This window comes from Pelodiscus sinensis, chromosome 1 (genome assembly GCF_052426305.1).
Source record: "Pelodiscus sinensis isolate ZL-2025 chromosome 1, ASM5242630v1, whole genome shotgun sequence".
Taxonomy (NCBI): domain Eukaryota; kingdom Metazoa; phylum Chordata; order Testudines; family Trionychidae; genus Pelodiscus; species Pelodiscus sinensis.
Genome location: NC_143052.1, coordinates 155,276,256 through 155,302,590, shown reverse-complemented (window position 1 = coordinate 155,302,590; position 26,335 = coordinate 155,276,256). Strand labels below are relative to the sequence as shown.

The 26,335-nt window shown below is 45.1% G+C and overlaps 2 protein-coding genes across 6 annotated transcripts in view; one reads left to right on the top strand and one right to left on the bottom strand.

Moving 5' to 3' along the window:
• Nucleotides 1–21,597, top strand: part of LOC102443686 (uncharacterized) — a 62,310-nt gene extending 40,713 nt beyond the window's left edge. Inside the window, exon 11 of the transcript XR_016348573.1 lies at nt 21,147–21,597. The gene's annotated coding sequence lies outside the window, so the exon portion shown is untranslated. The remainder of the gene's footprint in view (nt 1–21,146) is intronic.
• DCBLD2 (discoidin, CUB and LCCL domain containing 2) overlaps nt 1–26,335 on the bottom strand; it is an 81,066-nt gene that overhangs the window by 6,102 nt on the left and 48,629 nt on the right. For all 5 annotated transcript variants that reach the window (XM_075914424.2, XM_075914478.2, XM_075914595.2 and 2 more), the window contains 5 exons: nt 20,763–20,887; nt 4,639–4,786; nt 4,093–4,218; nt 1,385–1,478; nt 730–779 (listed from right to left, as the gene is read on the bottom strand). In XM_075914424.2, the coding sequence (XP_075770539.1) occupies nt 730–779; nt 1,385–1,478; nt 4,093–4,218; nt 4,639–4,786; nt 20,763–20,887 (543 nt within the window). The remainder of the gene's footprint in view (nt 1–729; nt 780–1,384; nt 1,479–4,092; nt 4,219–4,638; nt 4,787–20,762; nt 20,888–26,335) is intronic.

Genomic DNA, 26,335 nt, shown 5'->3' with positions numbered 1-26,335 from the left:
ACCCTTTCTCCTGATACTTTATGCATAGAGGTAGGAGGGTGGGCAACAGAACATCTTTCCCCCCCGTACCCTCCCCCCACTTCCCTTCTATTTATTTCGAGTTTCCTTATCCTCTAATCATAACTCCGGTCATCGGAAGAAGTGGGCTGTGCCCACGAAAGCTCATGATACCATCTACATGTTTTGTTAGTCTATAAAGTGCTACCAGACCATTTGCTTCCTGTTTTTTTTTCTGTAACACTAACTCGGCTACCCCCTGAAGCTACAGAAATAAAAGTTACAAGTCTGAATGGAATAGAAATTCAGATTTCAGTATTACTGTTAGAATCATTTTTCAGTCCACACTGGTTGAGAAATTACATACATTACAGTGTGGGCATGTCTACATAGCAGGGCTAAACTAGAAATAAGCTATGCTAATTGCATAGCTCAAGTCAAAATAGCTTATTTCGGCTTTTGGCAATGTCTAACCGTTGTTTTTTCACAATCGAGCACTCTTCCCTAACTTCCCTTACTCACACACTCCTAGATTTACAGGAGTCAGAGTAAGAAGCCCATTTTTTCTAATGTATTTTGAAATAACAGGCTTGTTGTGTAGACATGCACTACGTTATTTTAGAATTACTAATGTTATTCCAAAATAATACTGCATCGACATGCCCCATGTGTGCTAAACAATGCTGATGAAAGTTGGCATTGAGTCCAGAGATTTTGCCACCATTCTGTTACCTGCACGATCCCAGTAAGGCAAGTCATATGTTCCTTCAGCTTTCTTCTTCCTGGAAAAAGTAAAAAATTGAGCACATTTTTCTACCATTTTCAAATACAAAAACATTAATACTGATTTAACAAACATTTTCCTGCAGAAGAAAAACTGACAAGTTAGAGCACTAAAATGTTTACAGATTAGTATGAGTTCTGTAATTCCTGATCACTGGTGGCAATTGTTGGAGGATACGAAGCTGGAACATTCCAATTTCAGCTCTCTGCAAGCTTTTCCTCACTTGGACAACAGGACAGGAGATCACTGGGCTCCTATACTAGGATGGATCCCTTTGGGTTGACTGGAAAGTGAAAATCCTGATTGCTCGCTCTTGGCTGTAGCTGGTGCTCAAGTTTGAAAATATAAATCCACAGCAAACTAATGTCACCCAAAAATTCAAGAAAAGCATCAATAGAGGCAACCTTCATAATACCAATCAATAAAATGTGGAGTCTTCAAAATGCAGACCCTTTCCTCTTTGTACATGAGACTATTTAAAACTAATACATCACTTCTGGAAATGATTTAACTACAATTTTCATACTTATATATGCAGTGTATTTTATACCTATAGATTACATTAAAGTATTTTACATGAGTGCTAATTATTTATTCATTTACCGGTTTCTCCAGTGCCACGCACACACTAAGATCAGAATGAAAGAAGTGAAGACCATCACCAAAACTGGAACCAGGACTGCTGCCAGTGCCACATCTGAAATCCATTAAACAAAAGTGTAGGACAGAATAACTTTTTGCATTTTTGGTTCATAAGTTCTTTGGGAAAGACACCATAATTTTCTGTGTGTTTTGTACAGCACCTAACACAAGGGGTCCTGACCAGGCTGGCCTCTATATGCCACCTTATTTTAAATAATAATAATGCATTTAACGCTCAGTCTTTCCATATATGTTCAATCAGCAGCTTTTATAAGTTACGGCCTCAGACTCAATTTCTGAAGTACAATAAAACTCCAATTGTCTGGCAACCAGTGGTCCGGCACTACCTGATAGTCCAGCACCAACTGGAACCTGGAAGTGCTCTGGCCAGCCAGACAATTGGAGCCACCCAGAGGCGGCAGCAGAGAGGGGGCGAGAGGCAGGTAGCTGTTTAAGGAAGGAAAGGGGAGGGGCGTCGAACCCTCCGCTTTGTTGCGGGGAGGCAGTGGAAGCCCCATGCAGCCGGCTTGCTAGCGGGGAAACTTGTAAGCAGCGGAGAGGGGGCGAGAGGCAGGCATCATTCCCTGCCAACCCCCTTCTCCCCCACAGTCCTGACCGCCTGCCTTAAACAGCTGCCTGCTTCTCACCCCCTCTCCGCTGCCTGCCACTTACAAGTTTCCCCATTTGCAAGCTGGCTGCATGGGGCTTCCACCCCCTCCCCGCAACACGGCGGAGGGTTCGCCCTTCCCTTCGCCGTTCCCTGCTGACCCCCCCACGCAGTGCAGGTTCTGGCAGATCTATCACAGCACCCCGCCGGAGTACCTCCTGATACTCCAGCATATCCGATAATCTGGCACCCCCTGGGTCCCAAGGGTGCCGGATTATCGGAAGTTTACTGTATTTGTTTATTTTAAAACAAAGTTCAAATTACTATTTGCCTGAACATCAATCTAAAGAAAATTAGATAACAGGAATATGCAAATCTAAACTAAGGATGTTAAGTAACAGTTATTTTACTAGTCAAGTAGTTCATTGAATTTCCATCGACTACTTGACAGGCACTTCTGCATCCCTCCTTTGAAATGTACAAGAGCCCCAGTAGGGCTCTTGTACATTTCAAAGGAGGAAAGCAGAACTCCGCATGCATCCCGGGGCCAGTGGGAAGTCCCACTGACTCCGGGCTGCATGTGGTGCCAGCTTTGAAATGTACAAGAGTCCGCAGTTGGGGCTCCTGTGAATTTCAAAGCAGCAGCGCAGCATGAAGCCCAGGGTCAGTGGGGGACTCAAAGTCCCCCGCTGACCCCGGGCTCCATGCTGTGCTGTTGATTTGAAATGCCACAAGGAGCCAGAGTCAGCTGGAGACTCCCCTCAGTTGATCCTGGCTCCGTGCAGGCATTTCAGCACAACCCGGGACCAGATGGGGACTTTCCAGCTGACAGAGTTCTGCACAGCATTTCCCCAGAACCCAGAGATATCCTGGGCCCAGCTGTGTGGCGCTGCCGCTTTGAAGTACCCCCTTCTTCGCTGCCTCTATTTGATAGAGGCAGCAAGGGGGAGGAATCGACCTATTGGATCATCGACTAGTCCTTAACATCCCTAACCTGAACAGTTTACAGTACTTAAAATTGCCTTGAAGGTGTCAATGACATTCCAACGGCTTGTGGATGGTTCTAGCTCCCACAGCTCCTGTGAGCATGGAAAGGGGCCCAAGCCCTGCTGCTGCCCTGTGCAAGCCCCTCCCTTCCCCAGTTTGGTTCACATTGTTGGGGGGGGGGGGGGGAAGAGAGGCTTTTGGCAGGGGAGGGGTTGGCCTAGGGCACTGGGAGGGAGGATGCTCTATGCCCGTGTCCCCTAGGGATGATCTTGCAAACTTGTGAACTTACCAAATCTTTTTTAAACCCAGTTATGCTACTGAACTTCACAGCATCCACTGGCAATGAGTTCCTCAGGTTGACAGTGTGTTGTGTGAAGAACTACTTCCTTGGTTTTGTTTTAAACAAGATACCTATTAAATTTCCTTGGGTGACCCTTAGTTCTTGTATTATGTGAACAGGTAAATAACATTCCTCTACTCATTTCTTCGACACCATGATTTTATAGAACTCTTACTATACCTTCTTTAGTCATCTCTTTTCTAGGCTCAACAGTCCCAGTCTTCTAAATCTTTCATATAGAAGGTGGGCCACACCCCACTGTTCCCCTGGATTTGTATATCTGAGGGCAGACTGTCACTATAAATACCGTCCTCACCCCCCATCATATGGGTTTCTACTATAGTAATATAAATATTTAAAGACAAAAAATTGAGTGTGATATATTTTGTTACGAAGCAGCCTGGGAACAAAATAAATTCTGAGCACCATAAAGGGCAGAAAGTAAATCCCATATTTGGGATTTACATGTACATAAACTACATTGGCATAAGAGAGCTAATGTGAGTGAGGTACTATCTTGGGCCAACTTTTGTTGAGACAAACTTTTGAGCTACACAGCGGAAGAGTTCTGTGACGCTTGAAAACTCTTGTTTCACTAACAGAAGTTGGTCCAAAAAAGGTAACACTTCACCCACCTTGTCTCCAATATCCTGAAACCAACAGCAATGGAAAATAAGTTCACATAAGACCTTTTACTATCATTCTCAAATACTATCACCACTTAAGACTTGATACCTTTGGTTACACTTGGAGTCACAGTAGTGTTTTTGATCTCAGGACTGGAGGTTGTTTTATCAGTCTGGATGGAGAAGTCGTTGCTACTTTGTGATGTCGGTGGTAGTGTAAATTTTGGAGCCCGAACTGTATAAATATATTTAGGAAAAAAAAAAAGATTACCCAATCATCGTGCTGGTTTACATACAAGAAGCTCTCTTTGTACGGAAGGAAAATGCTGCCAATTTACCAGAGCACTTTTCTGACTTATCAAAATGAACATGAGCCCATGACAAGAAAAAGCAAATTACTAGGATCCTTGATACAAAGATCTTAACCATGTAGCACCTTCACACAGGCATTTTCCAAGCTGTATAAATGTTAATCCAGTGGATGTTAAATGATCAGATTAGATTTACTGCATGTCCTCAATACATTATTTTAGAGGAAAAAAAGTTTTGAGCTAATTTCTTTCTAAAAACAAGTCCAGAAGTTAAGTGATATTTACAAACATTCTAATGGTTCACAGTGATTTCTTACACAGCTGAAACATTTTTAATTTCTTACCTATGCTAAACTGACATCCTAGCAGTTCCACTTTCATTGCAATTTTCTGATGCCATTTTAAGGGATTAACCCTAACAAAACGTGCAATAATGGGTGGGATGAAGTTATTGCGAACTTCCTGATGATATTCAGTGTTTCCTTGAAATATCTAGAAAAAAGAAAAAACCACCATTAAAACTGAATTATTAGCTCAATGTATGCTACACCAGTTCATTGTTCACTATGAAAGATTTACCAATTTCAATTAACCAAATAGGCAGTGCAATTTAATTTGAGTCTCCCTCCTGTTTCCTTGAACAACTGATCAACCTTCTCAAAAAGAAAGAGTGACTAATTGCAGAGTACCCAGTCTGGGAAGCTAATGATCCAACTAGTGGACCAAATTCAGTGATGAATCCTGAGCAGAGAACACCTGAGGCACCTTGGGCATACACTAAGAAGATTGCAGAGAGTATGAACCCAAAAAGACATTTACCTGTGTAACGAGTGTTCTTCGAGATGTGTTGCTCATGTCCATTCAACATAGGTGCGTGTGCCTGCCACATGCACCAGTGCTGGAAGTTTTTCCCTCAGCAGTACCCATAAGGGCCAACAGTGGCACCCATATGCTATACTATATAAGACACTCCCTGGCCCCTTTGGGCACATCTACTGAGAGGCTGAGGAACATCATGAACCAATGCTGCCACGGCCACACTAGAGCAATAAGGATCACATCTACCTCTGTCCTGCTGAATTCTGAGGACTGTGTACACTGGAAGAAGAGAGGGAAAGGGTACAGCAGGTGGCCTGACCATCGAATGTATCCATTCTGGAGCAATGACTGTTTCCGAAAGGAGCGGAACCTATGACATTTCCTGTTGCTCCAAATGGCAAACAGGTCCACGTGGGGATAACACAACTTCTGGAAGATGGAGAGGGTGATATCTGTCTAAAAAGACTACTCGTGGGTGTTGAAAGAGCGGCTGAGATAATTGGCCAAAGTGTTCTGGGCCTCCAGCAGGTGGGAGGCCTGCAGGTGGATTTGGTGAGTGATGCAAACGTCCCACAGGTTGAGTGCTTCATGGCAGAGGGGAGAAGAGTGAGCACCATCCTGTCTGTTTAGATAATATATTGTGGCCTTTTTGTCCATCAGCATGGCCATGCTCTGGTCCCATAGATGGTGAAGGAAGGCCTGACAAGCAAGGCGAACTGTCCTGAGTTTCCTGACATTGATGTGCAGGGGGAGTTCTGCCTGACACCACAGCTCCTGAGTACCAAGTCCACCCAGGTGCGCTCCCCAACCCATCTCCAAAGCATCTGTGAACAGAGACAGGGAGGGTTGGGGGCTAGTGAGCTCCCCTCCCTCCCACGCCACACACACACTCACTTATCTCTTGGGGGCTGCAGCCCCCAATTCAGAGAGTAGAGAACTGACTCTTACGGTGACCAGAACATCGAGCGGATCCCTGTTGGGCCTGTGGACCATGGCAAACCAGATCTGGTGGGGCCAAAAGGCAGAATCTGGTGTTCCATACGACAAACCTGCAGGCCACTATGTAGCCCAGGAGACTTATGCAATTCCTGGCCATAGTGGTAGGGAAACACTGCAGGGTGGGAATAATCTCTGTGAGCATGTGAAAGTGGAACTCAGGGAGGAATGCCCTCACATGGATATGAACTCTATACTCTGAGCCAAGACCGGCTGAGTTTGGGAACGCTGAGACTAAGACCCAGTGTGGCAAAGGTTGCCTGTGCCAGCATTAGCCAATCATTGAGGTATCTGGACTTTGCGTAGAAAGGCAGTGAACACTGTCATGCGTTTCATGAACAACCTTGGTGTCATGGAGATGTCAGCAGAGGGAACTGTGAACTGGTGGTGGCAGCCACCGGCTACAAACCTTAGAAATGGCCGGTGTACAGGAATGACGAAAATATGCATCCTTCACATTGAGGGCAGCATACCAATCTTCCGGATCTAGGGAAGGGATGATGGAGACCAGGGAAGCCATAAAGAACTTGAATTTCTTCACAAACAAGTTCAGCTTTGAAAGATCTACAATGGGCCTGAGCCCACCCTTGATCTTGGAGATAAGGAAATATTGGGAATAGAAACCGCAGCCCCTGAATTCCTGAGGAAACTCCTCTATCTCCCCTAACTCCAGGAGGGACTGAATTGAGAAGCTGCTTGTGAAAAGGGTCCCTGAAGAGGAACGGGGAAGGGAGGTGCAAGGGCAGAGAATTGGATGGAAAATCCTGCCTCTACCGGGCTGAAGACCCAACGATCTAAGGGAATACTGGCCCAGACACATTAAAAGTGGGATCGATGACTGCCAAACTGGGGGACAGGTCTGGAAAGTGGACTGGTGCGCTGTCCTTGAGCACACCTTGTTTTAGGGCCAGAAGGTGGTTTAGAGTGGCCCTGTCCCTGGCTGAGGAGGAGTGGGAAAGCTGCCACCGACCGCTATTTCTGCCCCATCTGCAGGAATAGTCTTGCTGGAAGGGGCCCTGGGAGAAGTGTGAGGGAACCTGGGACCTAAACAGTTTGCCCTGAGGTGCTGGTGTGTGACTCCCAAGAGACTTAAGAGTTTACTGGGAGTCCTTAAGGTTGTGCTGTCTCGCCTCTGGTTTTTCAGAGAAGAGACCCACATAGTCAAAATGGAGATCCTGGATAGTAGTCTGGACTTCCAGAGGGATACCAGACACCTGCAGCCAGTTGTTGCACCTCATGGCGATCCCTGTAGCCATTGATCTAGTGACTGAGTCAGAAGAATCCAGGGCCACTTGAAACCAAGTGTGGGATACAGTCTTGCCCTCCTCCAGGGCTGCCATGACTCCGGGCGCAAATCTGCAGGTAGTTGCTGAAACGCGTACAGCACATGCCAAGAACTGTAGGAATAGCAGCTCCATGGTGCTTGTTGATTTGAGCTGCAAATCTGGAGCCCCCGCAGTTGAACAGACCTTACGGCTGATGAGGTCCAGCTTCTTTGCCTCCTTGTTTTTAGAGGCCAGCCTGAGCTGCCCCTGCTGCTTCTTATAGTTACCCACGTCAACTACGAGGGATTCAGGAGGTGGGTGAACAAAAGGTGTTTATACCCTTGCTGGGGAACAAGTAGCATCTTTCCACATCTTCATCATCAGAAGAAGGGAGGCTGGGTTCTACCACACCACCCTGGTGGTAAACTGGATAGTCTTGAGGGGCAAAAATGTCCACCGCTGATTCTGCATCTACCATGCCTCTTCTGTGGGCACATTTAGATTGCAGGCCACCTGCCACAAAAGGTCCTGACGTTATCTCGCATCAGGGGCAGGAAGCGATAAGGACGTATCTGCAACAGTCTTGTCTGGAGAGGAAGATTCCCGTGGGGGAGGATCATCCGGTCCTTTGGGGTTCCTCGTGTCCCCAGAGACACTGGAAGGCTGAGAGGCTAGTGGTTCAGTGGCTGTTGGCAAATGCTGAGTCATCATTTGAACTGGTGCAGATTTAGGGTCCTTCAGGGAAAATCAGGAGCCACTATAGTAACCACAAGTGCCTGATGGAATGAGGCTGCCGAAGCTTCTCATGACACCAGGCCCTGACCCTGATGGTAAGCCCAAGGCATCCAAAATGGTTACTGTGCAAAGACCTACCACAATGGGGGACCAAGCCAGTGGTGGGGCCGGAGGAACTTCCCACTTATGGCACTGGGAGCAGGAACTGGAGCAGTACCAGCCACTGCAAGACACAACAGACTCCACCTCTGACACCGACGTATACTCTGCGGCTGACCATGGCTTGCCTCAGTGCCGTACGGTGGCTGGTGCCTGCATGAGGACTGGTGACTGCGAGGACAGTGCCAGAGGCCAGGGCAGAGCATAGTAGCCCACAGTTGGTTTCAGTGCCAGAGGCACAGACTGCAACGGAGCCAGGGCTGCATGCTGTCTCATTCAGATAAGGTATCCAGCATCAAAGAGAGGTCCAGGTGGTCTTTGAGGACTTTCTGCCCAGGGGAGCCCAGTGACACCATGCCATTGATGGCCTCTCCCTCGGGGTCGGAGTCAGTGCCAGTAGCTCTATACTGTCCTGAAGATGACCCACTGCAGGGTGCACCGACAGACTGTGTGATTGCTGGTCGCCTTGGCTGGAAACTGGTCTCTGCTAGGCCTGACCTCCTTATGCAGCACTGGAGATGGAGAGAGGTGATGGGCAGAGGAGCTTGTCTTGCGTGCTGGGGAGTGATGCTAGTGCTCTTTTGGGCCTTCTTTATGAGGTACTGATGTGTCCCACTGAAGCTGGTGCATTCTGCACAGAAGCCGGTAGGGATGTTAGCGACTAATCGACTAACCAATAAGCAGGAGCTTATCAATTAGCACTATCGATTAGTCGCATCTCCCAGCCACCACTCTGCATTGTACAGCTGAGAGAAGCCAGTGTGCGAAGGTGCCGAGTAAGTCTGTCCTCCCCATGTTTCTTTTCATTCATCACCCCTCTCCCCCTCCCACACAGATACCAGCTGCCGCTCTCCATTGAGCAGCCTAGGGAAGCCGCACGCTAAGGTGCTGAGTCAGTCCTTCCTCCACGTGTTTCTTTTCATTCAGCCTGGTGAGTCTGTGTGCATGTGGTTATGAATGAACAGAAATGAACGGAGCAGGGACTGACTCAGCACCTTCATACTCAGCTTCCCTAGGCTGTGCAATGCAGAGCGGCAGCTGGGGAGTTTATGGTGTGAACTGCGCCAGACTGAGCGCTGCCTACCCTTATTGACTAATCGACAGAAAATCTGACGACTAATCGATTAGGAAAGTAATCACATTTTAACAACCCTAGAAACCAGCACTCTACACACTGAAAACAACTGTGTTGAGGTCCATCCAGCACAGGGTGTTGAACTGCTGACTCCACGAGCAAGAGTTTCCAGTGCTGATCTTGCTCTTTTAGTCCGAGGCTTGAAATTCCTACAAATACTGCACTCTCGGCTAACTAACTGCCAACAGTATTAACTACTGAAGTATATACAAGAAATGGGTAAAAGAAACATCTTGCAGAGCAAGAGCACAAGCGCTCCACCGATCATCAGTGTTGATAAGAAGGAACTGAGGAGGTAGCGGGCCAGCTGAGCCCCATCTACCGCACCATGCAGGTGTCACTTTAGGAAGCTCCCCAGCCAGCCCAATGAGTATCGGTGGGGAGAAAAAAAGCCTTCCCATGATCATGCACACGGCACGCATACCTGTTGAAATGCACGAGTAGTTACTCAAAGAACAATTCCTTAAGTTTGTTTATGGTAAAAAATAGTGGATGGTTTTGGTCATGGAACTTTACTGGCCACAAATCATTTTCACCGAATAAATCAAATGAATGCTACCTATTATAGAGTTACTATTAGATCACCACTTATACTTGATACACACATTAAAATGACTACTTTGAATGTATTATGGGAAAAGAGAAACCAAATCCACTGCCTATGAGGTACTGAACATGATCAGACAACTCTGAAAATTTGAGGGCATGAGTTGGTTGATTCAAACTACAAAGGGGAGGAGAGGGAGAGGGAAATGAGATTCCCAATAGGAAGTTATTTTCCTTCCTCTGCACTGTAAGCAGAAGGATGCCTTGAAAAATACTAATCACTAGACCGTTCTTGGTGGGGAAAAACCTGGGAGCCAAGGTATATTTGAGCCTGCACTTCTCTGTTGGCATGTTAATAGGATAACTTTACTCATATATGGCAATTTCAGCTGAAATAATCTATCACTAGCAAGCCTGAGAAAACCAGATTGATAACTAGGATTGACAATAGAACAAATCACATGGACTTTTAGCTCCATCTACAGGAAAAAGGCTGTAAAGACAGCTAATTCCTACTGAAAGTCAAAACACCTGCCTTTTCGCTCCCCCCCATCAATACATCAACTCCCATCTACACCAGAGGTATTGTTCCCTTTGAGATTTTCAATCCATGTGTGGAGTGAGTTTTGTCTTCCTATTTGTTTCTATTAGTTTCTCCGTTCTTACTTTAAGATTATTTATACAATAACACAAATGTATCTACTGTAAATTGCATGTGATTAACATAAGACCTCTCATTCAGGAATTTTATGTCATTAAATAAGTAAAAGAATGGAGTGCAAATTGCAGTGGATTATAAAACATGCTTTAATAGAAGAAATCATTGGCAGTCTTCCATTGCAGGAACATGTACCCTAAACCTCTCATTCCCACCTTGTGGAGATACACACATACCAATACAGTCTTTGCTTTTATACAAAGATCTAATTGTGGAGATAAATTATGGCACTGGTACAGTCATATAATGCACAACAGTCTTATATTCTGGTCAACTGCAAGTTTTGCACTGCTTTACATAGGATGGAATAGAGTCTAGATAAAGCCAAATCCCCTAGAAATCACGGTACGTCCTAGAAAGCACGCATTTTCTGCCAGACTGTGGATCAATGTAAGCGCTTTGAGACAGGGACAGTCTTTTTGTTGTGTACCTAGTAGGATGGGGTCCTGATCTATGAAGGGGGCACCTCAAATGAGTTTTCTCTGTGGCCAAATATGAGGCCACAGCAAATTTGCTGTGGCCAGGGAGTACTGAAAGTTAAAATACTATACTAATTATAGTCTACTCATGTGGTTATTTGAGAGTCGTGTAAATAATACCTCTCTTCAGTGGCCTGCATTCCCAGCCCCCCTGCCAGCCACAGAGATGCACTCTTGGCTGCAGAGCTCCATAGTCATACTGCCTCTTCCCTCAAGCGTCTCCCCCCGCATTGCTACTGCTTCCCCCTCCCCCTTCTTGAGCTTGAACACCAGAAGCTTTGAGAGGACGGGAGAGAAGATGCTGATGCCGCTGGCAGGGCACCCAGATTTTCCCTGTGGGTACTCCGAGGCTGAAGCATCCATTGGGATGCTAGACCACAGATGCTGCCAGACAAGGGAAGTCCTGGTTGTACAATGGAATTCCAAAGTACATATTACATTCCACATTAGGAGTTTGCAGGAGATCACTACATTGGGGTAAGAAACACAATTCAAATACACTTTTATATCCAAGTAAAAAAACATAGAAAATCTTTCTATTCTCAGGCAGGAGAATGATCCAATTAAATCATCTTCGACAATAATCATAGAGTCTAATTCTCAGGCTAAAGAGTGAAGATTTTACCTTAAGGCCAGAGGAGGACAGTCAAAGCTAGAATTAAAAGTCAATGGTTGAATATATTTCTTCTCAGGCTGCCCAAAGTTCACTGTACCTAATCAATTTTCCTGGGTAGCTTCAGCAAGCAGGACCAGTCCTGTCACTGTGTTGCGGCTACCCCACAGCCGCTGTGAACAGCCTCCGCACCCCCCGACAACGTGCCCTGGGGCCCACTGTCATTGTCAGCCCCACTGGTTCTTGAGTGGGAGGTGAAGAAGCTAATGCTGAGAGCTATTGAAGCTAACAATTTACCTGACTGACCTAAACCTAGAAACTATTAGAAACACAAAGTTTAAAGACAAAATTTTGAGACTGTGTCACAGAGGTGCTACTAAGCTTTGGATATTCGCATAAGACATCGTTGGTCTGGAAATGCTACGCAAGACTTCCTCACAATTATGTTTTTGTGCTTGATGCTGAGGATATGCGAAATACCACATGCTCCAAGTCAATCCTTCAACTAATCAAATGCTTGTGTGGCAAGACCAAAGATGGTCACTACCATGGAAACGTTTGGTAGCCTGTCTTGTCTGAACATGTGGGAGTGCAGCATCATAGAGGAGGGTCAATGTGATGTGTGGAGATGACACTAATGATGACTCTGATGAACAAATATGTTCAGTTCTATGTGTTAAGATTAATTTCCCTAGGATTACCAAAGATCAATTTCTTTTTTTAATGTAAGCAACTAGAGGATTTACCCAGCATTGTCCAGGTCCTTGTGGGGGCTCAGGGCAGGAAGTAGGGGAGCAGCAGTCAGGGCAGAGAACTGGGAGTTGTGTGGGGCTGTGGGGGAGCTCAGGACAGAGGTATATACATGATTTTAGGGCAGGGAGAAATTCAGAGCAGAGGACTCAGGGCAGCCAGCTTCTGGATATACTCTATCAGACACTGGAAATGAGAAAGGGGCACAGTGGGAGGAATCAGTGGAAAAGGACTGGAATTCTACTACAGGCTTCTGTCTCCCACTGATCCAAGAAGGGGGTGCACTATTGGCTGACAAAAGCATGGATTCACAAGGATCCCTTTTTTGGATGGGTACAGAAGAAAAGGGAAGTATTTTGGTTGTTCAGGGTAGATAGCTGGGGAAAATATTCCTGGTACTTTTTACTGCAGGATCCACTCCAATACTCTCTCCATCAAGTTACTGTCTCATTGGCAGAAGTCAGATGAAGAAGAACCTCAAAAGGAGTGTTTGTTCCTAAATTGGAGGTTTGTAAATCTTTCCTCTGGTATCTTGCCAGAGGTGGGATTTTCTCATCCTAATCTTTAACTTCCAGAACTGCTTTGTCTATGCATGCAAAGCACTCAGTAACATACAGCTCAACAAAACAGCAATAGTGTGGATGCTCCACTGCTGCTATTGTGAAATAACTACTCCCCAGAGTCATTCAAAGTAATTACTCCCCAGTGCTTCCTGGGGCTCTAAGTCGAGGTAGCGCATCCACATTAAGGGAAGCTGCCCCGGACTAATTTCAGGTCTTCCCTGTGGTGTGGACACTATTTCAAAATAGTTATTTCAGGAGTTATTTCTTCAAAATACGTTATTTTGAAATAATTTCCTAATGTAGATGTATCCTAAGAGAGCTAAGTACATGCCTGTCTGTCTTTTGGCTTCTCACCACTAGAACTATAGATTTAATCTTTTATACGGAGGGATGAGTGAGACTGGTTAGCTCCAACAGTTTCAGATCTGAGTCTAATTTCTCTCAGATTCTGGTGGAGGCTAGGCAGGGAAGGATGAAGACTGCTTTTGCTTCCTCTCATAGATTGCAGGAACACTCTCTCCGCCTCCAAGAGAAAGGAGTCCAAAGCAGAAGGGATCACTGTCACCTCGTTTGAAATTCCCTCTGAGTCACATACTTAACCTTTACTGTCCTTCCCGGGGGAGGGGGGGCACATTTGGTATACAGAGGGGAAAAGGATGCTCTCAGAACCAGCTCAGATGGTGGGCTATCCTACACTATCCATACTGATGATTGGGATGCCGACCAAGCAGTTTCATTGTCTGAGACTGGCAACAGCCACTGAATGAATGCTGCAGAAGGGTACCCTCTCAGGTAACTGTAGGGTTTAAAATCAGCAATGGTGAATTAGTTATCCCAGAGCTGGCTGAGAACACTGGCAACTCTTCAGTGACTGTAGGCTGAATAAGGTTTTCTGCTCTGAAGCAGAATTCAACCTATCAGCTCCAAACTCTCAGGGGCATGCAGGAAACTGAAGATGCAGAAAGAGGCATCTGAGGATGCTTTGGAGGTGGGTTACTGGTATGTCTGCTTACATACAACTAGGACACCATTGTTTATAGCAATGGTGATGTTGCTCTCAACTATTGAATTCTCTTGATTAGGACTTCCTGTTTGGCTACTGCTGGGAATTATTGCTGATGTGTTTCATCCCAGCCTGCCAGGTTCCTCAATTCATCTGAGCAACTGGAAGGAGGGCTCTTTAGAAACAGGAGTGCACTCACTGAAAAGGGTTCCCCCGGATACAGAAAGAACAAGATTTCTCTGCCTGGAATCTCTGGGAGCAGGGCAGCTGTCCATGTAAGGCATTTTTATCTCTGGCTCTGCTTGAAGCTTGGGGAGGGTGGCCCTGAGGTAGAGGGAAGAGACCAAAAGATACCGGACACCAAAACAGATGTTCCCACCTAGGCCAAACAAAATAATTCTAGTCTGACTTCAGAGTTATTTCCTCTAAGTGCTTGAAATGCTTTCATGGGAAGAGGCAGAGGGAACCAGGAAATTTTCTAGAAGGGTGAGCCAAGCTCCTTTTTGCTGATTGAAAAGTCTGGTCCTGCCCAAGAGAACCAAGTGTTGGAATGACATGTCTGAATAGGATAAAATACTAGAACTTGAAGAGACCTGGTAAGATTATCAAGTCCAGTCCCCTGCCCTCACAGCAGGACCAAGCACCGTCTAGATCATCCCTAACAGATGTCTGTCTAACCTGCTCTTGAATATCTCCAGTGATGGAGATTCTACAACCTCCCTAGAATTCCAGTGTTTAAGCACCCTGACAGGAAGTTTTTCTTAATGTCCAACCTAAACCTCCCTTGCTACAGTTTAAGCCCATTGCTTCTTGTCCTATCCTCAGAGGCCAAGAAGAACACTCCCCCCCCCCCCTTCCTGTGACACCCTTTTAGATACCTGAAAACCGCTATCATGTCCCCCTCTCAGTCTTCTCTTTTCCAAACTAAACAAGCCTAATTCTTTCAGTCTTCCCTCATAGTTCATGTTCTCTGGACCTGTAATCATTGTTGTTGCTCTTCTCTGGACCTTCTCTAATTTCTCCACATCTTGCTTGAAATGTGGTTCCCAAAACTGACCACAATACTGTAACTGAGGCCTACTCAGTGCAGAATAGGGCAAAAGAATGACTTCTTGTGTCTTGCTCACAGCACTCCTGTTAATGCATCCCATAATCATGTTTGCTTTTTTTGCAACAGTGTCACACTGTTGACTCATATTTAGCTTGTTGTCCACTATGACCCCTAGATCCCTTTCTGCAGTGCTCCTTCCTAGACAGTCACTTCCCATTCTGTATGTGTGAAACGGATTATTTCTTCCTAAGTGGAGTACTTTGCATTTGTCCTTATTAAACTTCATCCTATTTACCTCAGACCGCTTCTCCAGTTTGTCCAGATCATTTTCAATTATGATCCTATCCTCCAAAGCACTTGCAACACCTCCCAACTTGGTATTATCTGCAAACTTAATGAGAGTACACTCTATGTCACCATCTAAATTGTTGATTAAGATATTAAACAGAACCTGTCCCAAAACAGACCTCTGTGGAACCCTAGTTGTTATGCCCTTCCAGCATGACTGTGAACCATTAATAACTACTCTAAGAATAGTTATCCAGACAGTTATGCACCCACCTTATAGTGGACCCATCTAAGTTGTATTTGCCTAGTTTACTGATAAGATCATGAGAGACCCTATCAAATGCCTTACTAAAGTCTACGTATACCATATCCACCGCTTCTCCCTTATCCACAAGACTTGTTATCCTATCAGGGTTCGTTTGGCATGATTTGTTCTTTACAAATCCATGCTGGCTCTTACCTATCACCTTATTTTCTTTCAGATGTTTGCAGATGAATTACAGTAAACTTCCGATAATCCGGCACCTTTAGGACCCAGGGGGTGCCGGATTATCAAATATGCCGGACTATCAGAAGGGGGGGCTATGAGGGGTCTGGAGTGGGGTGGGAAGGGATGCCACCCCAGAGCCCTCAGAGCCTCCCATTATGATAGTCCGGTGCTGCCCCAGGCGTCCCTGATTCAGCCGTTGCTCGTCAAGTTTCAGCAGCAGCTGAATCGGGGATGCCTGCAATAGAGCAGCTGGGGTGCTGCCGGGTTGGTCCCGCAGCACTGAGGGGCGGCGCTACGAGACCAACCCCGCAGCACCCCAGCTGCTCTGCCCCAGGCATCCGGATTCAGCCTGCTGGTGAAACTGACGCTGCTGGTCAGTTTCAGCAGCGGCTGAATCCTGATGCCTGGGGCAAAGCAGCTGGGGTGCTGCCGGGTTGGTCCCGTAGCGCCGCCCCTTGGCGCTGTGGGACCAACCTGGCAGCACCCCAGCTGCTCTGCCCCAGAGGTCCCCAAGTCAGCTGCTGCTGAAACAGATCAGCGGCTCATTCCAGGAAGCCCGGGGCAGAGCAGCTGTGCCCCAGGCTTCCTGGAATCAGCCGCTGATCTGTTTCAGCAGTGGCTGAATTGGGGACCCCTGGGGCAGAGCAGCTGGGGTCCTGCCGGGTTGGTCCCGCAGCGCCGTCCTTTGGCGCTGTGGGACCAACTCGGCAGCACTCCAGCTGCTCTGCCCCAGGGGTCCCCAAGAGCAGCTGGGGTGCTGCCGGGTTGGTCCTGCAGCCCCGAGGGGCAGCGCTACGAGACCAACCTGGCAGCACCCCACCTGCTCTGCTCCCGGCTTCCCCGATTCAGCTGCTGGTCAGTTTCAGCAGCAGCTGAATGGGGGAAGCCTGTCCGGCTGCCCCAGCACTTCCGGGTTCCTGATGGTGCCGGACCATCAAGAGTCCCGGAGCATTGGATGCCGGACTAATGGAGTTTTACTGTATTTAATTACCTGCTTCATTATCTTTCCTGGCACAGAAGTTAAACTGACTGGCCTGTAATTTCCTGGGTTGTTTTTATTTCCCTATTTATAGATGGGCACTATATTTGCCTTTTTCCAGTCTTCTGGAATCTTTCCTGATTTCCATGATTCTTCAAAGATGATAGCCAAAGGCTCAGATACTTCCTCTATCAGCTCCTTGAGTATTCTAGGATGCATTTCATCAGGCCCTGGTGACTTGAAGATATCTAACTTTTCTAAGTAATTTTTAACTTGTTCTTTTTTTATTTTAATGTCTAAACCGACCCCCTTCCCACTAGCATTAACTCCATTAGGCATCCCTTCATTAAACTTCCTGGTGAAGACCAAAACAAAGAAGTCATTAAGCACTTTAATAATGTCCCTTTGAAAAACTGTCAACTCTCTTCAGATTTTTTTTACTCTTAGTCTTGCTTCCCATGGAACCTTACCTACCAGCTCTGAGTTTACTAAAATCTGCCTTCACGAAATCCATTGTCTCCATTTTGCTGTTCTTCCTTCCACCATTCCTTAGAATCATCAGCTCTATGATGTCATGATGACTTTCACCCAAGCTGCCTTCCACTTCCAAATTTTCAACCAGTTCCTTCCTATTTGTTAAAATGAAATCTAGAACAGCTCCCTCCCTCCCCCAATAGCTTTCTAAACCTTCTGAAATAAAAAAATTGTCTCCAATGCAGCCCAAGAACTATAGGATAATTTGTGTCCTGCTATGTTAGTTTCCCAACATATGTCTGGATAGTTGAAGTATCCCATCACCACCAAAAATCCTGCACTTTTGATGATTTTGTGAGTTGTTTAAAAAAAGCCTCATCCACCTCTTCTGCCTGGGTAGGTGGTCTGTAGTAGACCCCTAGCATGACATCACCCCTGTTTTTTACCCCTTTAACCGAACCCAGAGACTCTCAACAAGTCTATCTCCTACGTTCATCTCCACCTCAGTCCAAATGTATACATTTTTAATATACATGGCACCCCCCCACCCCACTTATCCTTCCTGAGTAAGCTGTACCCTTCTATGCCAATATTCCAATTGTGTATATTATCCCATCAGGTCTCTGTGAAACCAACTATGTCATAATTTAAAAAACAACAAATAGACTAGTAGCACCTTAAAGACTAACAAAATATGTAAATGGTATCATGAACTTTCGTGAGTGCAACGTCCATGGCAGTGGGGCATTGTTGGCATTTGATGACATAGATCACATTAGTGAATGTGCAGTTAAATGAGCCTCTGATTTGGTGGCTGATGTGGTTGGATCCAGTAATGAAATTGCTTGTGTAGATGTGTAGGCAGAGTTGGCACTGGGATGATTATGATTATGATTATGATGGAGGGGTGTTGCGTGGTGTCATGATCATGAGGGTTAGCCAGCAGCCTGAGGACTAAGGGGTTAACATACCTAACCCAGGTAGAGTTGGCCAAGAGGAATGAAGGTAGGAATTTCAAACTAGAACAAAGGAATGTTTGGTTTCTCCCTCCTTTGTTCTGGGCAGTTGTCTCTCCAGCTACTGAGGGAGTCAAACAGAATGTCTCCCTCTAAGAATAGACTCTTCAGTCTTCTGTAAGTAGGGTAAAGTTTAGATAAATCTTTTAGGTTTTATTGTTTTATGGTTTAGGAAGTGGGATCTGATGTTTATGCATTTAAAATGGGTTTTGGTCTCCTTTGTAACTAAGCTCCCCCCTCCATGAGTTATTACTTTGTGACTCTACCATCTAGTCATTATGCTTGCAACAGGAATATTGTGTTGATAATAAAAGTTCTCTCTCTTTTCATTGTATTAACCTGGTATTGGTTAATTTTTGTGTCCTGGTTTGTACTTAGGGGTAAGATTTCCCAAGCGATCCCTCCCCTGATTTTCTTATCATTAGTTGGGTGGTGGCAGCGAAGTTTTTATCCCCAAAATCTAGGTTAAGATTTTGGGGGGAAGCTTTTATCAAAGCCTGGAAAGATACAGTTTTGGGGTACTTTTGAGGGCCATGAGTGGGGAAGGAGCCATGACATGTGGTCATAATCATCCAGGAACCCACCCCTGCAATCAGCTCCATGTACATTGGCCAAACTGGACAGTCCCTACAGGAAAGAATTAATGGACACAAATCAGATATCCAAAAAAGCAATACACAAAAACCTGTTGGAGAACACTTTAATCTACCTGGACAATCATTAATGGATCTCCAAGTCACCGTTTTGTTTCAGGCCAATTCCATCAGCCAAATACACAGAGAAGGATTAGAACAACTTCATTTACAAGTTTAATTCTTATGCAAATGGTACGAACAAGGACATCGGCTGGCTCGCACACTATTTTCCACATCTTATGACTTAACCTACCAACCAAACAACGGAGGTGCTAATTGTTCTTAGCAGCCTGTTGCAACTATTTGAACCATTTACTCACAGTCTCTCTATTTTTTTCTCCTTTTTCCCCCTCTTTTTTTCTCCCCCCCAATTTATTCTTGGATCTGGACTTCTAATACTCCTGTCATCTGAAGAAATGGGTTGCGCCCATGAAAGCTTATACCACCATCTACATGTTTTGTTAGACTAGTAGCACCTTAAAGACTATTTGTTGTTTTTTAAGCTTTTCCCTCTGAAACTTGTCATAATTGTGTTCATTTATTAGCACTTCAGGTTCTTCCTACTTATTACCCATATTTCCTGCATTTGTATACAGGCATTTAAGATACTGATTTGATTTTGCCTCCCAGTTCTGCGTTGTCCATCCTTTATCTCTGCTATTATAGCCCAGGCACCTTCCTATTTCTGACCCATCTCCCAGGTCTCCCTTTTTTTCACTTACCTGTGAGCTTTGCTCACCTGCCCCCGTCAAACCTAGTTTAAAGCTCTTCTCACTAGGTTAGCCAGTCTGCATCCAAATACAGCCTTCCCCTTCTTGGAAAAGTGAACCCCATTCCTGCTTAGCAGTCCTTCTTGGAATAGCATCCTGTGCTCAAGGAAGCCAAATCCCTCCTGGCAACACCATCTACATAGCCAGGCATTCACCTCCAGAATACACCTATCTCTGCCTGGGCCCCTACCATTGACAGGAAGGACTGAAGAGAACACCACTTGCATTCCAAATCCCTTCACCCATACTCCCGGAGCCATGTAGTCAACTCTTGATCTGCTCAATGTCATACCTTGCAGTATCATTAGTTCCCACATGGATGAGTAGCATGGGGTAGTAGTCAGAGGCTGGATAACCCTTGACACTGCCTCCGTAATATCTCGGATAGGGGCTCCTAGTAGGCAGCATACCTCCCGAGATGAAATGTCAGGGCAACAGATGGGTGCCTCCGTCCCCCTCAGAAAAGAGTCTCCGACCACCACTACCCTACATTTCCTTCTCGCAGCAGTGGATGCAGACCTCCCAGCCTTGGGGGTATGAGGCTTCTCTTCTGCTCTAGGGGTGATTCCTTATCTCCCGCATCCATTACAGCATAACAGTTCTCCAGAATCATGGTGGGAGGGTTGGGAACAGGGGTGGCCAGCTTTCCATGTCCCCCTTGAACCATCTCCTCCTCCACCAGTGGTATACCATGGACTTTTGTAGTTGGACAGCTTCCTCAGCTTCAGCATGAATACTCTCCAGGAATTCCTCATCAATTTGGATAATAGTATATTTTCCACATCTCAGGAGTGATTATATTTGTGAGAGTTCAGATTTAATTTTGCTTATATGCTATTCTTGGCCCAAGGATCAACACTAATTTACCAAGCTGTGAAGAAAAGTCACTTGATGATTTTCTTCATTATGCCTAGTCATATATATACACACAGTATACACAGACTCATTATGACTGTCTCTTTAGACAGTCTATTCTAATTTTACCTTATCCTGATCAACACCAGGTTCTCTGTATACTGTCCATTTCTGTGCATCATCACTGTATAGAATTCGGTAGGCAGAGATGTAATAGTAGTACTCAGCTATGGTGGATCCAGTAGTTATAATACCTGTAAATATAAAGGTTTCCATTTATAGGTCTGCTTGGAAAAATGTTTACATCAATGTTTTCATGCACTGCTTTAGAATACAAAGCATGTACCCAGGATACGGCAACTTTAGGTAGAGGAATCAAGCATATGTTCTCTTCTGCATCAGTTAATATTTGAAATATTTTCCTTTTAAACATTTGTGACTGTGTTCTTATAATTATTTTAACTTACTATTCTAAAACGTCCTTAACTTTTTTTTCTTTGCATTTCTTTGTAGGGAGTCAGTCTGCTGCATTTTGGCCTTGTATTCTGGATTTACAAAGACAAACTAAAGCCACTCTGGTTTTGAATTCACAGACTATCTATATATAAAGCAGTACTGAGACACCACAAGCTTTCTTAAGCATGTACTTACAAGTATTATAATAGTCTAAGAAACATTTTTATAGAAAGCATCGATACAGACATGAAATTAAAAGAAGAGTATAAAGATCAGAGCAAAGATGGAAAGAGGAGAACAAAAGTTTGTTGTATGAAAGTTGATGTTCCAGTGAGACTGTTATCTGGGATTACAAAGATCATTCCTGAGACAGCTGTAACACTGAACTGACCAATTAAAAGAGGATAGTTTAGGATTGTCTTCTTGAAGTATAGGTGTTAAAGAACATATCTGCTCCACCTAAAACTAATTAAATTTTGACATGAGGCAGATTAACACACATGCGCGCGCGCACACACACACACACACACACACACACACACACACACACACACACACACACACACACGGAAAAGGTGAAACAACTTTGAAGAATTAATGCAGAAGAGAAAAAAGAGGAGAATGCAACCTCTCATGCAATGGTTGCCCTACACCTGCGGACTGGTGGTGCATCGCAAATCCCATCCTGCTGGGACACAGCACATTGCCAGGCCATGCCCCCAACTTTTAATTAGTCCCACCCACAGGGGTTCCCCATAAGGGGATTCCCTTCCCACCCACTTCCCCATGCATCAGCAGGGTGAATGGGGCAGCTGGCAGCCAGGTGTGCCACAGCTGGGGCTGGGGCAGCCTCACTGTGGTCCCAATTCCAGCTCTGACAGCTGCTATGCAGCCTGCCTGGTGGGGCTGCGTGGAGAGCAGCTGCGGTGCTGGGGAGGGGGAGACGACGGGAGGGAGCCAGGGCCTGCTGTGTGGTTGGGGGGAGCCAGGGTTTTCTCCAGCTGCAGAAGCCAAGGCTGCCCAGTGGGCGGCTGCTCTGGCGGACAGAGCTGAATAACAGAGGTGTCAGGGTTGGAGTGTATGAGGGGCCTGGGGCACGTATTTTGGAGAACCGGTAACATTTTCTGTAAATAATGACTATGCAAATAAAATGTTGCTGGTCTGCTGAAAGTTTGTGAATGGGTTTGCCGGTCCCCGGTATAAAAAAAAGATTGGGAACCACTGATGTAAAGGACATCCTCAGACCCTGACCAAGACCAACTGTTTCATAGTTATCAGTCCCTTCATGTAACAGTTGCCACCTGCTTGTTCCAAACTCCATTCCTGTTCAGTATGCAGTAGAACTGCAAAACATCAGTGAATTAACAGCTATGTAGCAGTAGCTGACACAAACATCCCACTCATTGAGGCTTCAATCCAGGAAAGCAATAAGCACTTGCTTAACTTTATGACTAATAGCCCATTTGACTATTCATAAAAGTTGAGCTTACACATATCTGCTGTGCTGGATCACAACCCAAATATCTTAGTAACAATATGGAGGAAATTACAAAGTAGGGGAAAAAAACCCAGAAAGCAGATTTAAAATAAGCATTGCTACTTCCGCCATCTATATTGTTAAAATTAAATATTTTTGAAGCACACAGATTAAGTGAATGAAACATGAATGCTGAAAGAGTACATGCATGGATATTAGTAACATGCACACAACATAGAAGAACGAAAGATGGCTACTTTCTCCTTTTGTTGTCACATACCCCATTTTAGTAAAGTGAAAAGTATATATTTGCTATAAAGTCTGTCCAAAGTCTCTCCTAAACAATGTGAACACAGGCTGTACAACAATGGTAAGAGTGTGGGGAATGAGACAGTAGAAAAAGGAACGTGAAATATTATGCACTCAAAACCACACAGTCATAAATGAGATTACAATCTGAGGATATTATACTTTTGTAATTCATGGACCTTACAGCTCTATTCATCACATGGCTGCCTATGGACTGAAGACAATCTAAGCCCTGCATATATTCAACTAGCATTAGAGTTGGAAGATCTCTCATAGTTTGTTCTCTATTAGTGACTAGGAAAACTGAGAAGAGATCAGATGTAATGAGAGGCTGCTTGCACACAAATGTAGCATTTATACTGAAGTGTATCTTCCTTATATCTGTAGTTATTGTAAATTACATCTGTTTTCTTTAAGATCACACATAGCCAAGGCAGGCTTTCACATCTCCTTACAAGAAATGACAACTCAGGGAAAAATCCCAAGAAAAAATGCAGTTTGAAATGCAAATTAGCAATGTTAGATATCGTGTAATTGAATAGTCATGTAACCACATCAAACCTTAGTGGTTACACGACTATTGGATAGTTCCTGGGGCAAGACAATCAGGAGTGTGGCATGAGCGAGGGGGGCAGGCAGCACCACGGAGCTGGTGCTGGGAGGGAACCAGCTTTTAAGCCAGCTCCCCCCAGTACTGGCTCCTGTCTGACCCCCCTCACTGCCTCGAAGGCAGGTCCGCAGAGCTGGCGCATGTAGGGAGCTGGCTATCACAGGCAGCAGTGCAGAGGTGGGGGGAGGAGGCAGATCAGCTGCTCGTGGAGAGCCTGCTTAAAGTCACCTCACAGGCAACAGCTCCCGCTCTCCCGCCCCACCACTGCCTCGGATACAGTGACAGTGGAGGGGACGTGGGTGTAGTTGACAAGATTAACTAATGTAGTAAACTACACGTTGACATCCCTAATGCAAATGTGTCTCAAAACATGAGATACAGTACAAACTACTCTTGAGGGAAGTCTGTGCTACTACGCATGCACAATATTCATAACCCTTCAGATTTCTTTGTTTCCCTGCAGAAAAATCCCTTTCCAATGGGAAAGCAAAAGGAAGCTGCAAGGGCGGTCACACACCTCTCCACAGCAATGTGGGTGCATCATTTCAGGTGCCTGGAACGGTGTGGTTTATCACTACCAGTGGAGTAAGGACGGTTGTAAGATAGGGATGGTGGCTCCTACCCTGGAATGGGCTCAGCTGCTAAACCTGGCTGGGCTGCACAAGGGCAGGACTTCCTCTTCCTCAGCAAGGAATGTCCATGACTGGGTCAGATTCACCCCCAGAAACCTTCCCAGGCTGCAGGAACCTCCTCACTCTCACCCCCCCCCCCTCAGCTTCCTGTCCCCATTACCTGTCAGTCAGGGGTCATTGTACAGGAAGCAGCTTCCCCTGCACCCAGAACCCATATATCTAAATTACCCTACTCCACCCTCCCCTTCACTCAGCTCCCCTCACTGATCCCCTCATATCTGGAGCCCCACTGCAGCCAAACCCCTGCTGCCAAGCTGCAACACCCTGCACCTGGACTCCCTCCACCTAAAACCCCCTCACTTCAACACTCACCTCACTGATGCACACAAGTCCACACCTGGGCCATCAGAAAGCCCCCCACACCAACCAGCTGCACCCAGACACCCATTTCTGCAGCACCCAGATCTCCTGCTGAACTACCCAAACTGCCCCACATAGAATCCTCTCATTCCACATCTGAATCTCCCTTCCCCTCTTCCCCCCACACACTAAACTCCACCAAACTTGGCTCCTGCTAAGCTGAGCTCACTTGCCCACACCTGGCTTAGAAGGACAGGGTCCCCAGGATGTTTCTAAGCCATTCCCAGCCCTTTCGCTGTGTCAGGATCATGTGCAGCCTCACCGCCATATCTGGGGCTGCTGGGTGATCTCCCACCTCTGTGCAACCAATGGCCTGTTCTCCCCACTGCCATGCTGGACTTTCCACATTTATTTATTGAAAAATAAAACGTACAGAATTTTAAAATATTATGCACAGAATTCGTAATTTTTTGGTGCAGAATTCCCTCAGGACTTATTACATATTACTCCTAAGTACTTAATTGGAGACGACGAACCTTTTAAGTGTTGTGTTTCCATACAAGAAGTGAAGGGTAGTGATGGATCCTATAAATATGAGTATAAAGTAACATTTATATCAAAGATCCCCAACTCCACAGACAAAATACACCTGGATTTAATAGGCTTATTTCAGTCTTATAAAAAAACCTTCAACAAGATGTCACGGTAGTTATAAAATGATGGAGAAAAACTGTCCTCTCTTGCCACAGCAGACAGAAGAACAGGCAATGGGTTCCAACAATAACACAGCACATTTAGATTAAATCTCAGGAGAAACTTTGGAACTGTAAGAACAGTAAGACAATAGAATCTTCTTAACTGGAGGTTTTCAAAAAGAGACTGGATAACCAGTTTTCTTGACTGGGTTAGCCAGAGCAAATCCTGCTTCTTGACTGGGGGATCAGAGTAGAGGACCCTTTGCTGTCCCTTGTAATCTCATGGTTCTATGATTCTATGTCTTCTATTTTGTATGCAAGATGAAATAGGCACAAGAGTGGCGGTGAATAGGATCAGAGTTAATGCTGTTTAACTATTCACTGTCTTTTTTCTTTTTTTAAATCATGGCATCAATTTTGAATTTCCAGATTAAATGTACCAGTTATCTTGCCACCCAAACTCAACTTTGTGACAAAAGGTCTTTAAAAGACAGAAAACTACAACACTAACAAAGGAATTCCTTTAAGGAGATCATATGCATATATTTAATGCCAACTTGGTTAATTTGGTAGGTCAATAAAAGTGAATTTATCATCTGAAGTAATCAAATAAGGTAACTCTGGTCTACAACACTGATATGGGTTCAAAGGTATGAAACACTAATAAACTGATAATAAAAAGTCACCATGACACAAATGTGACCGAAAATGTTTGAAGAACATAACTATTTCTATAGTTTCATGACATACACAACCTTTTAAAGTGGCATTTGGCAAGGCTCTCATTTCATACATCCTTATACGCTAAGTACAACAATCAGGAAAAATTGACAACAGGCCACATGGAATAATGGAAAATTAAACAGTTGTTGGGAGAGCAAAGGACAATGTTCAATGTAGTGATTTTCCTGGGTTGTTTTTTGGGGTTTTTTTGGTTCTGTTTACATATTTTTAATATAATGAGGGATGAGTGACAACAGCTAGAGTTCAGGTTAATAGGAAATGGAAAGGTGAAAATAGTGAGTTTTGAAGTGGGAGAAGAATATCACTTTATGCACAGGAAAAGGAAAGAGATGATGAAATGAGAAGTGAATGCACAGGGCTTTCAACGTGATTAAGAAAGCATCAGACCAACACAAGGCATGAGTCTTGGAATCCATCAT